Source organism: Pithys albifrons, chromosome Z (genome assembly GCF_047495875.1).
Source record: "Pithys albifrons albifrons isolate INPA30051 chromosome Z, PitAlb_v1, whole genome shotgun sequence".
Lineage (NCBI taxonomy): Eukaryota > Metazoa > Chordata > Aves > Passeriformes > Thamnophilidae > Pithys > Pithys albifrons.
Genome location: NC_092497.1, coordinates 12,936,773 through 12,950,646, shown reverse-complemented (window position 1 = coordinate 12,950,646; position 13,874 = coordinate 12,936,773). Strand labels below are relative to the sequence as shown.

Genomic DNA, 13,874 nt, shown 5'->3' with positions numbered 1-13,874 from the left:
ACAGTGAGATTCCAAAGAAGTGGGTAAAATGGATCCTCGGGGATAAAATACATAGGAAAAATACACACATACAAGTTGGTTTGTCTCATTAAAAAGATCCTTCCAATGCTTTTGAGTTTAAAAAAAATATTAGCCTCCTAATGGAATGGTTAGTGATTAATGATTTCATTACTCTTCTCACAAATCCCAAAGAACAGTGCCTTTTACAAGCAAAAGCAGAACTCCTCAATCTGTTATGACAGTGGTATTATACAGAAGTGTCTTTGAAGCAGCCTAAAATCTAACAGTGACCATACAATTCTGTGCATGGAAGAGCTCAAATTAAAATGTTGCAAACCTGAATAAAATGAAAAACTAAATAAACTTGAAAAATAGTATCTGAAAAAAGATGGTTTACTTTCTGGGGTTGTATGTAATTTTCAAGGTTATCTTCCCTCTTCCTCTGGCTAGAAGACTCAGAGCTCCTTCTTGCTTTAATATCTTAAACATTTTTGATTCACATTTGGAGATTTTAGGAAACATGAAAGATCTTGAGGTATAAACTTTGAATCTGAAAATTAATTCTGTAGCAGGTCTGAATCTTGAGAAACAATAAGAACTTAATGTAATGTTCCAGGAAAGATTTGGTCTGAAAGTGACTGACTTTGAACTACTTAACTATACACAAAAATAACCCACTGGTACCTGAACAGCGGAAAGCACAAGTTAATGCAAAGAACTGAGGTCACCAAGGTGAAAATTTTCTCTCAACATCCCCATTTTCCAAAAGGAAGAAAAGATGCTTGAAAAGAACAAAAATTCCTGGAACAAATTTTCTAACTTCCTGTACTTTCTTGGAGTGATCCATTTCAAAATGTGAACAAAGCACAAGTTCAGTTAAGTGAACAAAACTGGTTTGGAATACAAACCTCTACTTGTTTCAAAAGCATCCAAAGCACCAAGTAGTACAGGCAATGTGACTGCTGGCAGTGGTTAGAAGGGAATAAAGTGTATATGAAGTTCCATTGCCTTTCTGCACAAATTAAATCATCAAAATACCACAATGTACCTAGAGCAGAGGATGGTTCACCTGTTGACTGTTGTGGAAAGAGATAATCCATTTCTGTATTAGCCCTTCCGAATCACATTTTTTCCAACTCAGATAATCTGAGTCTTAACAAATAATAGCTAGACCTATCTGTGATACTACACATTATTTCAAAAGAGAAGATATGACCTAGAATTGATTAACAGCTTGTAACCCGTGAGGGTATAGAGGCCACTGTGAGGGGGGGGCAATGGGAACTGAAGACCTGAGGCATGTCATGTTCCTGGGACTTACTCAGTAGCACTGAGAATATTAAACGTATGAGATGCACTAGAATGTACTTTCAGTGCCAAGCTCTGGTATCTCCAAAGGCTCCAACTACTCCATTGATAGAGACAGACAAATTACTTAAGAAATTAACCAATACAGAGGGACTTTCTTGATGGAGAAAATAGAGAGAGGAGATGAACTCCTACCCTGGAGGACAAGGATGAAACCAACTTTTTTAAGCTTTACACCTCTCCATCATGATGAAAAGACCATACAATCTGATTAACCCAAGAACCAAAGAGAGCAGAAGGACAGAATTGTAGAAACATAGCTCCAAAAAGCACCTGGATATCACGCAGGTCTGTATTGTAAAATCACTCTTTATGCATATCTGACATACACTTAGTCAATCTGTCAGAACTGAATTAGTGATTTTTTTTCCCCTAAAGATTCCTCTTCTAGAAACAAAGACATGAGAATCAGGTTTCAGAAAGATAAGCTGCTTTTCAAAGAAGAAGATCCTTCTGCAAAACCCTGTGTTAGTTTGATGTTTGGAACAGAGACTGCCTCGCACTTTGAGAGGCTTTGCTTGGTGGAAGCCAAGTATTTTAACAGCTTTGTCAGACATAATGATCAAATATAGAAAGCACTATTACCAAAAGGCTCCAATCCCCATTTCCCACCAAATATAATAAGAGGCCCTCAGCATTTACCAAAAAAAACCCCCTCAAAACAACAAAAAACCCCCCGAGATCTTAGCATTGCATTATGCAAGTGTAGCATTCATGTAATTCCCAGGAAGAAACCCACCCCCAGCCCCAAAAATCTCTGCCTCTCCCCTGAAATAAACAGTTCCACCATGCCACTGGTTATTAGCCTTATTGTTAAAAAGAAAGCATTGGAAAACCTTTGATGAAGCATTAATACTGTAGAGATTCCATGTCTGAAAAACAACAGAAGACACCACTAATGTTCTGAGAGAACTTGTGAGTACAACTCTACTGAAAGTATGTAAGGAAAACAATGTGAGAATGCACATAAAACGTAGTGTGTCTGTAGTATTTGTTCCTGTGCCTTGATGACAAAAGCAGCAAAGAAGCTTTCATGCAGATTCCAGCATGTACTCGCACCTGGAGTAAGTTTCTAGAGCGATGCTTGCTCATCAGCTGGCACTATGCACTCACACACTGACTAGACAGACTTGCTACACTCACACTGTTTTCTTTACATAAAGTTATCTGGAGTTGCAGAACATTTACTAAAATGCAAAAATGCCAGGCTTTTGTATAAATACACTGAGGAGTTTTGCAGAAATGAATGACATATTTAGAAGTTACTGAATATGTTTATAACAGATATATTCCCAAAAAAACAACAGAGGAAGCTCCCTCCTTCAGCCACACCTCCTGCAGCTCTAAATAGAACAATCCTTGAGTGTTCCAACTTCCAGACACAGCACAAACTTAGAAGCAATGGCAAAAGCATTACCAGCAAGGAAGAACTATGTTTCTCGAAGGTAACAGCTTTTCAGGAAATCTGTCCCAGCAGTGCTAAAGCCTTCCTACTACAGACTGTGCACTCCTGGCTGAAACCTCGGCAGCCAAAGTGGAAGAAGCTGCTGTCTGTCACAGGGGCAACTCAGAATAAGTGAGTAAACAGTGACCATGTGTCCCAGTAAGGCAGCAAATCCTACATCTGATTTGTATCAATTGTAGGAACTCAGGAAGAACTGAGACCTGCCAGAGGGTGTGGTAAGAGGGAAGCGTAAGACCAGAATTCGTATTTGGGAAGATGATTATTGATCAGCTGTGAAGGGGAGAGATCACATTCTACAAAACTCACTCCTTTCCCTAAAAGAAACAAATCAAGAGTTTGCCCATGGCTATGTAATTATGATAAACAAATTTACAACTAATGCTCAACCTCTTCTGAAAGACATAACAAAAGAGAAAGTGTGTTTTATTGTTCAAAGGCTGCTCTGAGTTTTTCCAGATGCTTGTCAGGTAAAATGTGATGGAGATTCTACTTGAAGAGTGAGGACATAAATGGAACTTTTGAAGTATTAGGTCACAAACTGCAAACTCTCCAACAATGAATTTAAAATTAGTAGAAGATATCTAGGCAAATAAATAAATTCCCCACTTCATTAAATTAAAATTAAAGATAGTAGAGATCTCTTTTGAGGTGAGCACACATTTTCTCTGTATATATTCACAATGTTTCCTACATAGACTTGATTTAGTTACCAAGTAAGAAACATCTCAGAAGTTAAATCTTTCACTACTGCAACAATCACATTTACAAACACACACACACAAACAAACACGCACAAACTCTCGCCTCCCGTCACCATTCTGGCATCTTTAAAAACAGTGAAAAACTACTTCGAATAGGGAGAAAATTTGCACTCTCACTGCTGGTTAAAGACCCAAGTTGTGTGAAAATTCATTTGCATACATGCAAGTATATCCAAAATGGACTATTTTCACCTATGAACATCCAAAATCAGAATTCTCACCATTTTCCACTTTGCAAGATTTTTCTTGTATCTAATAAATTAGCATTATGCTATAAAAGAATTTTCCCTCAGAAGTCAAACACAATGCAGAGGAAGCTTCTGAAAAATACTTATGGTAACCTATACTGTCTAATTTGTAAAACACATCTTATCTTCAAGATCTGCATGCGGACTTTGCATCTGCTTTTAAGATTTCTGAACCTGAAGACCTTCAAACCAGTTAACAACAGAAAAAGAAACCAAAACAAAAGTGAAAGAAAAAAAGATAGATTCAAATAAATCACTTAAGACAACCAGTACAGCTACCGAAGTGAAGATAAAATGTTTGAGAGGCCCATCTGGTTCTGTGCTAGAACCCACACAGATATGTCATAGTTCTCAAAATCTTCTAATGCCTACATAATAATTAATATCGCGTTGAACAAATATTAGAGACAATGTAATAGTATAAATCACCCAGCTATTACACTACCTTTAAAAGAACAGGTGTGATTTTAATCTGACATCTCCTTCACATTAAATTTAAATGGGGATATGAATAGAAATGGGATAAAACAGTTTTCCTGCATCTTCTTAAATTAGGCAACATGGGTACTTAATTAATAATTCAACTATCAAAACTTACTACGTATTTTGATTTATGGTATTGTTGGGATTTATATTTTTATAAACAACATCTACTGTACTTCATTCATTCCCACAGTTCAAAGTGAGAGTATCTTAAAAGAATTTTGAAACATAAGAATTTCTCTTTCCATCCATTAAGACCCCAAATAAAGAATATGAGATATTCAAAATAAGCATATATGAAAGATTACAGTTCATAGTTGGAGGAGAATGGAGATGAATGTCGCAAAGAACCTACACTGAGTAAACAGAATTGAACTATGTGACAATGACAGGAAGCTTCTTTTATATATATATATATATGGGGTTTATATGCATATATATATATTTATATCATAAATAGTGTATACACATACACACAATCCTTTTACCTTTATCTTGCACTTCTTTTGAAAATCGCTCCCTTTCAATAGCTGATTCACGTTCTATCCGCTCAATTTCAGCCAATGCATCCAACTCTACTTCATCATAGGACGTTATAGCTCCTTGGTGCGAAACCTGTTGCTGTGTCTGTACCACAGGAGTTTGAGGTTGTTTTGCAGCAACTGAAGTGTTCTGTTGTAAAACAGGCACTTGTTGTGCCTGAAGGAAAGCTGTCTGTTCGTGCTGCGGCAAACACTGGGCAGCGTTTAGAGGGCGGGCAACATCCTGTGGAGTAACGGGTGTTTTAGAAGTCTGTCCTGGGTACTGCACATTAAAAGGAATATCACCCTCTGACACACTGCTGTTCTCCAAACCAGAAAGCATATCATCCTGCTGGTCCATATCCGAAGATCTTACACGAGAGAGTCTTAATGTAAGCTTAGTGGAGTCCTTGGAAGGAGAACTAATGATATCATACATTGCAGCTTTTTCAGTCTGGTCTTTTTCATCCTTGCCTAACTTCATTTTCTTTTGTTTCTTTTGCTTTCTTTCTGGAGAATCTAACAATATGTCTGGGGGAACATCTCTAGGTGATGAATAAGGTGGAGGCTGAGATTGTTGGATTAAAGGTTGTCTTGATCCTAGAATAATAATTCAGAAAAACTGAACAGTTATGTTGTTTCATGTTTATATAAAAACACACTAAATATAACCTACATAATTTTAATGTGTATTTTTACAAATAACTGTGATCACAAAAGGTCTAAATAAGATTGGTAGGAAGCACATCATTGCTAGATCAAGATGCAATCCAGACAGTTGCACTCTATGTCCTAGGAATTTTAGCAGTCCATTGCAGGGTATAGAAGAGATCATTTCAGAGAAGATGGAACAAAAAAAACCCACCACCAAAAAAGAATAAAAAAAAATAGTACCTAAGGTTCAGAATATCAACTACTAGAAAATGGGCAATGAAGCAAGTTAACTACAGAAAAAAGGAAAGATCATAAAGATTTTTAATAAGGTCCAGTGAAGAAGACTTAGTGACCAGTGTATAGACATTAGTCATTACAGTCACATATTTTTAACTAAAAAGTAAAAAAAAAAGCAAACCCAAAACATATACAACCTCCTTAACTTGGATTTAGTTGTTTCTAAATTAATTAATTATTTTAGGTGAACTCATTCCTACCTCCAGGACTCATTGTTATGTAGAAAACACTAATTGTCTTGAGGCATTTTTCTACCATTCCCTGCCTTATTTCCCATCACCACTTTTTTTCGGTTATTAATTGTTGCTTCTATGTGCACTCTTTCCAGGATTTGAGTCTATCTATAGAAATTTTAAAAGAGGACATTTTTAATTAAATACATTCTTCAGTTAATCACATTTAAAGCTTTTGTTCCTCAAACTAATCAGCTCCCCATAAACTGTTGGCCTAGAAAAAAAAGGTTTGGAAAACAGAGCTTTTCAGCCTGTCCCAGATGCAATTTTGAGCTATATTTTTGCCTTAAAAGGAATACTGGGCAGAGAGGAGAGGAGGCAGGGACACAGAGTCTACTCTTCTTAAAGCAACCATTCAGATTCCATTCATCCACTGGGGAATACTGATCTTCAGAAAGCAGTGACTGAGGTTATGGTTAGTAATTTTGGTCAGGTCATCAGAGGTCAGTACTTCTAACAACAGCCACAAATTAAGTGGAATACAGGTCCCCATGTGCTTCATTCAAGAAAACACCACTAAAGAAGAAAGTAGCTTTATTCTGCAACTTAAATTTCTACCACGTATTTTTAGAAATATTAAGACTCATTAAGCAATGTACTGACCTGTAGATGAAAAAACATAATGTGTATTTCTATCAAAGCTTCAGGTCACACGAAAAGGCTGCTACACTTATTTTATTTCCCTTGTGTGTTGTCTAAAAAGTCCTGTAACTTCTGTATGTAGAGAGCAGGGTATACATGGGTTTAACTTAATCCTTCTTCTTGGCCATCACCAATTAACTCCACATTGTGCCAGTACCATCCACAATGCTGGAAAATGCTGCTTTGACTCATGCTGATTCTCAGAATCTTCTACTCCCCTACTTCCCTCCTCAAATCAGACACCACACTCAACCAAAGTTCTAGAGACACCCTAGAAAGATCTTTCACTTGCATTTCACCACACATTCCTATTCTTGTGATGCTCCTCCCCCCAGCTGCCATTTCTTTTGGCTATTTACAAATTGTCTTAGCGTAACGAGCAGCAGAAATCATCAGCTATTAATTTTTTTAATGGTAATGACTGCCACTCAGGAAACACAAGCTGCAGGATAATTTCTACAAATAGTAGAGGGAGCTCACAACTTTTCAGAGATATTACTGACATCTTAATCTTGACTTATCTCTTAAATAAATACTTTTAAAGTTGCAACAATGGGATATTTACTGTTTTTCACATTTACACTTCTTAAGAGGACACAGATTTGATTCTCCCTTTTCCTAAACTTCTAAGTAAATATGATGAGGTTATTTTGATTTACTGTTAATTTGTCATGTTGAAAAATAACACCTGTAGCAACAGATAGGATGATTCTTTTTATCTTTGAATAAACTTGAGGAGGTCAGAAGGATTTCAGTGCATTCCATTGTACATACTTAGAATCCAGTAAATGAAGAAACAAAAGTAAAGTTTTGCCTCTCCTAGGCAGCACTACGAATAGGTATTTGAAAATATCTTCCTCCTGAAGGAAATTCTTGGTTGGACTATAAGCTAAATTTTAAGAGAACATGCTCTGGCAATAACTTCACATGTTTCTGAGATATTTAATGATAGTTAAGCCTATGACAATAAGGAGGTTTAGAAATTACAATACAAATGTATTGAGGTGAAAAGAAACTGAAAAACATGAAGCACTGTCTAACAGCTTTGCTCTGCCACAAACATTAGCAGTTTTGAACAGGTATCACACAACGCACATGCACCACATGTCACTTGATGCTAAGACTTCAGACAAAAGCCAACAGTGTGTCCAGGTGGCCAAGGCCCAAGGCATCCTGGTTTATATCAGGAAGAGGGTGGGCAGCAGGACCAGCAATGCCTGTCACCCTGTACTGGGCACCCGTGAGGCTGTGCCTTAAACAATGTCCAGCTGTGGACCCCTCGGTGTGAGAACAACAAGCTCTGCAGCAGGTCCAGAGAGGGCACAGGAGCTGGGGAAGGGCCTGGAGCACAAGTCTGATGAGGAGCAGCTGAGGGAGCTGGAGGGGTTCAGTCTGGAGAAAAGGAGGCTCAGGGGAGACCTTATCGCTCTCCACAACAACCTGACAGGAGGCTGTAGCCAGGTGAGGGTCAGCTGCTTCTCCCAGGTGACAAGGGACATGACAAGAGGAAATGGCCTCATGCCACACCAGGAGAGGTTTATGTTGGACCTCAGGAAGAATTTCTTCACTGAAAGGGTTGTTAATCATTGGCATGGGCTGCCCAGGGGAGTTCTGGAATCACCATCCCTGGAGGTGTTCAGGAAACAACAGGATGTGGCACTTGGTGGTACAGTTTAGCTGACAGGGTGGTGTTCAGTCAAAGGCTGGAGCTGGAGATCTTGGTGGTCATTTCCAACTTTCATGATTCTATGAAAACAACACTATAGAGTTTTGTCTATTAAAGTTGAAGTCAGTCTGGAATACTTCCTAAATGAGAAGTCTTGGGCCATCATATGTCTGAGAATAAAGATCTTACAGGAGTTGTTGATAAGAGAAGAAAGGTTTTTTAAAAGAGTACACAGTTATGATCAGTTTGCTGAACCAGTTGAGATTCCAATGTTGAGAATGTCTGTTCTACAAAGTGCTCTCTCAATGTAGTAAATAATAAGAAGATCTTCAAAAATTATTTTTGGGAATGAATCAAACTTCAGAATATGCTTTTAGAACAGACAAGTATGTTGGCCACTTTTCAGTTTAAATTTAGGGCTGGGTGGTAATTCAGGAGAAAAAAATAATCTGACCTTCTGTATTTGATCTTCCACAGTATGATTAAAAGAATTTTGTGCAATCTTTTAATATGCCAGAAATGTGTACGGCTTCTGAGATAAGAGAAGGTTCTCCACTGGTTCCAGAAGGTCACTGTACCATTACTGAACAGCAAATACTGGTGGTCAACCAGATAACACCACACATAGCCAAGAAGCAGCTAAGACCAAAGGAAATGAGGCCATTACTGAGAACAAACACAACCATCAACAATACCTCCCTAGTCTCACAGAAACAGTCTTGCTTGAACACCCATGACAATCCTGGGTCTGGTTGCCTCCATTTATTAGTTCTCCTATGGATTTCTAGTGGTAGATAGTTCTGAGTACAGAAGACGTTTTATCAACTGCTGTAGCAACTTGTAAACACCTTTTTTCTGTGACTCTTGACTGGTATCAAATCCTACACAATGCAATCACCTGTAAGAAGTGTTCACTGCATTGACAACAACTGAGCCTTCGTTAGAATTTCAAAACCGCTTTTTGTTTGTTTACCCCGGGACAGTTCACTCACTCAGTGGCCATCAGTAACATGGACAGTAAACAAGTTTCTGTCCAGGAGACCTCACACACCACTGACACCTCCACCTCATGGCTTCTGTCTGCACACTTTCTAATCACACCACTGCACTCATATCTGATTTAAGCACTCATGACACTTTCTCTGATCATCTCTAAGCCTCTTCAGGTCACTTGCCAAATGAAGACTAATGTCTAATGCCTGATTCACAGCACACTGGAGAGTAACTTCAGGAATGTTTCAGTACTACACCTTTTAAAATCCATAGCAAAGTGATCCTCGAGACTCCTGGAACATTATTTCAATGGCTGACAAAGTGGTGTATAAACCTGGACACTTCATTCCAGACATTTTACTGGAAAAGCGTTTGGAAAGAGGGGCTTTAAGAAATGTGCATGTGGTACATGTTAATGACTAAGACTTCACATATAAGTAATCATACTATAGCGAAGTTGCTAGAGGCAGAAGCTGGAGAAGGAGCAGAGGACAGAGCATCCACACTGCACTCACAATGATGTTTTCCTGTTGGAAAAGCTACAAACCATAGGATGACAGAATCTGAGGAACACACTACTGCCAACAGATTTTAATAGACTGTAGTTTCAATGTGTAAATGGAAGGGTCTTACTTTGTTTTAATTTAACATGACCCTGTTTACCACTTTCACCTAAATGGAATGTTTTCATGAAAATGGGATTGAACAAATTCACCCTGGAACTCTGGCTAAACCAATCTCAGAACTGGCAATAATCATCTTGAGCATTTGTGCCTCCAGCAGACTCAAAAAGGAAACACCAGTCTGTTCAAAAAGATGGTAAAGGCCTGCACAGAGTATAATACATAGCCAGTATGATTGAAGTACATACCAGAAGAACAATTTCTTTGTAAGGACTGAGATTATAAAGAAGTAGCATTGCAAAATGAAGTTGTTAAGAACAGGTATAATCAAATGCAAATAATTTTATTCCCTATATCAGTAGGTCTTGTAGCTTAAAGAGAACTGAGTGCCATATCTGGACTTTGGCTCTTCATATAACTTCTCATAATAATTTCACTTGCGGGCTGAGAAGTATAATCTAGACAAAAATATGCTGTGCCAGTGTACACTGCCATGAAACTGTGTTCACAGACTACCAACTGTTCTTACCAAAGGGACAGAGAGAGTACACATGAACAAGGTCAGCTCTCCAGAGCACTGTCAGAAGAACACCAGTCTAAAGTATTTATCTTTAATAACTTCTCATGTAACAGAAGTAGAGAGTATTTTATTAATCTAAAGATCATTACTGCTTTTGCAGTCTTTGAAAAGCACACTGCTGCTTTTAAAAACAGAATCAGAAGTTTTCTTCACTAATTTAAGTAACTTTTTGAAACAGAAGAAATTCAGTAAGAAGCACAAATTCTTACTTATCTGTGAACTGTGAAAACATGAGAGGCAGATAGATAAGCTCTACTGAAAGACAGCAGTATGTTTAAAACAACTTGGAATATAAATCCAAGCTATCACCAAAGAGCAGCTATACTCTCATGTACAACAGCAGCATCACACAAAGCTGCCCCCAGCGCTCTGCTGACCACTCAGCCTTCCAAGCCTTCAAGCAGACTTGTATCTATGGCTTGGGACAGTAAAACAACAAGACAATGCAGACCAATTACAAGTCACTTAAAACACCAAAGACAATTAGAAGTTCAGCAATGATGACTTATGTAAAGCTAACAGAAAGAAGGTGTGTTGTTCAGTTTGTAGATTACTGCCAGACTTGGTAACGTTCTTTGACACATAAATGCCTGCCACAAAAAAAAAGGATGTGAGCTGCTTTTCCTTGCCCTTTGGAAGGAAGCCAAGAAGTGTTACGCCCAATTGCAACAAAAATTATTCGGACTAAGCATTAGGAGAAAAGCTTTCTAGCACTAGGAATTTGAATAGGTTGCATGGCAAAACGAAGGAAACTCCACCACTGATATTTTAACATATACGGAAGTTACAGGGAGCAGTACTGATACAGCTCAGCCAACATGAATATAAGATGGCAAGGCCCCAAGTCCTTTCCTGCAGTATCTTCTAAAATCCTAGAATCTTTCTCTGGAAATATTCCCCCAAGTTTTGCACTAGATGTTATGAAAATATTACTTATTTTGATTAACAGACACTGCTGGCATTCATTTTCAAAGAGCATAATTTAACTTAAAATTCAAACTTTAAGGGATAGCACATAAGACAGATAAAGAACATGCCTTTGAGAGGTTTTTAAGGACAGGTTGTATTGACTTTCCAATAGGTTTCAGAGAACAGTCCCACCATTTTATTCAGAGGTTCAAATGCTTCACGAAAAACTCAGCTTTGTCTGTTCTAGCCTAGAGTGGCTGTATGCAGAAGCTTCCTTGCATCAAAAATTAAGACTTAAAGAAAGAAAAAAGAATGAATACCTTGACCCTATCAGAAAAAAAATCCTTGAATTATTTCGTCTGCCTCTCTTTTGAAAGAGAGAGGGAAAGATGTTAATTTTCTTAAGAAGTACCTTTGGGAGCACTGAAATCTACACTACAGATTTGAGAAGATTTATAAGTCTTCTTGTCACCCACTGCACATTCAGAAACCAAGTGTAGTGGACTCTCTCTGGGCAAGTCCTATAAAGCCCGAAGAAATTAAAAGTAACCTTTCCAAATTATTCAGGAAGTAATCAAACACCCATTAACAATTTCTAGAGGGAATACAACTTATTCCTGGAAAGCAGTACAAAATTCCACAGTTGGGCTGTTGCTATTCCTTGCAGATGTTTTCCTAGGTGTTTAGGAAATTGTATGGAAACAGGCCTGTAAATCATATGAACACTCCTCTTTGGAAAGCAATGGACTAAAACACTGTTGGAGGATTTCATTATACAGATCTTTAGAAGTTGTCTCAAAAAAAAATTAAAAAGTAAAATAAAATATGGGGTTCCAGGGCAGTAGGAAAGTAGAACAAATGGATAAACGATTCTGATGAGTAAACCATCTTCAGTAATGTAATCCAGCAGATATTTTATGAACCAGCAAAGGGAAAACACTTCACGACAATTGCTCAAGAAGAATTCATAAAAATTATTTTTTTGAAAAGTGGGTGTGGCAACAGATGACAGTGCGAAAGCAGAGTCATTATGTGTTTTGCATAGTTAAACCCAAAAAATTTACCTAAAAAAACACAGAATAAAACCCAGCCTAAAACTACTGCATAAAACTTCAGCTGCTCTGATACCTTTACTGAAGCGAAAGTGAAGCCAAGAGTTACGTAACAGAGAGATTTTACTCCACTGATTAAGTAAATAACCAAGAAACAAGTATTTGCCTAGGCTGCAAACAAAACTTCTTCCTCATTCAGATTCTGTCACACAGACAACTACATTCAGTCTGTGGCTAATTCAAGGCTGCCTCCAGCCCTCCAGAAGTCCTTGGTGCTTCCATGTCAAAGGCACAGAGGTGCAGTCTGTACTGCAGCTTCTGCAAACACCTCGAGTTTCTACGTGAAAGCTTGGGCAGAGCAACACCCCTCCTGACAGCTCACTCTGACTGTGACTGGTTGTTCCTAGTGCCATTCTTTCTGTACTCTCAGACAAACTATTAAGTATTTTGATGATTTTCTTTATCAAAGTTTGTGACCTGTCAACCAAACTTTCCAGGGCTAGTCAGAGTAGCAACAAAAAACTCAGCACAGATATTTGTTCGTTCATCACTGGAAAATTTATCTGCCCAACGTTCACAACAAATCACGGGCCAAAAACTCAGGAGATCCCATGTTCTTGGTAACACTGTAATTATTCACACCTCTTCCATACACTTCTCATAAAATCTGGCAAAATTCTTGCAGCATCAAGAACTGGTTCTCTCAATCAGGGTTCATTAATCTCTTTAAGAAGGCAAAATGGTAACCCCATTAGTAGCAGTATTTCAGTCATGTAATTTATCAATGGGAAAAGTAAAGTCAACATACAGGTAAACAAATAAAAAAGCTCCTCTTGCACTTTTTCAGTCTCTCTAATACTCAAGCATTACAATCTGAATTGTACAATTGGATTGTTCAGAAATTATCTGAAAAGGTATCCCGTCAGAACTGGGTTCTGAGACAGCCAAGTGAATTGGATTGTTCAGAAATTATCTGAAAAGGTATCCCGTCAGAACTGGGTTCTGAGACAGCCAAGTGAAACAGCAGCAACTTTAACCAAAAAATAATTCAAAAATTCTTCTGACTGAGTGGCAATTACGTATCTGAGGGGAAAAGTATCTTAGACCCATTGTTAAACCTCTAAGTTTGACACAGAGCAAAAAATGACCACATTCAGTCTTTGCCATTTACACAAGTCTTACAACAAGTCTTTTAGCACAAGACCCCCTGCAATACTGATGCTGCTGGCACCCTGCACACACACTTCTCACGTGCCACTCGAGCCACAGGATAATTCAGTTAAAAAGGCAACTCAGGAGATCTTTAGTTCACCCTCATTCTCAAAGCAGGGTTAGTCAAGGCCACATTATGCTGGGCTTTATCCAGTCTGAAACCTCCA

The 13,874-nt window shown here is 38.1% G+C and overlaps 1 protein-coding gene across 3 annotated transcripts in view; it reads right to left on the bottom strand.

Moving 5' to 3' along the window:
• The window catches only part of NIPBL (NIPBL cohesin loading factor), a 140,891-nt gene that overhangs the window by 65,854 nt on the left and 61,163 nt on the right, over positions 1–13,874 (bottom strand). For 2 of the 3 annotated variants that reach the window (XM_071581344.1, XM_071581345.1), the window contains exon 9: positions 4,814–5,446. The exons of the other annotated variant lie outside the window; for it this stretch is intronic. In XM_071581344.1, the coding sequence (XP_071437445.1) occupies positions 4,814–5,446 (633 nt within the window). The remainder of the gene's footprint in view (positions 1–4,813; positions 5,447–13,874) is intronic. 3 annotated transcript variants of the gene reach the window in all.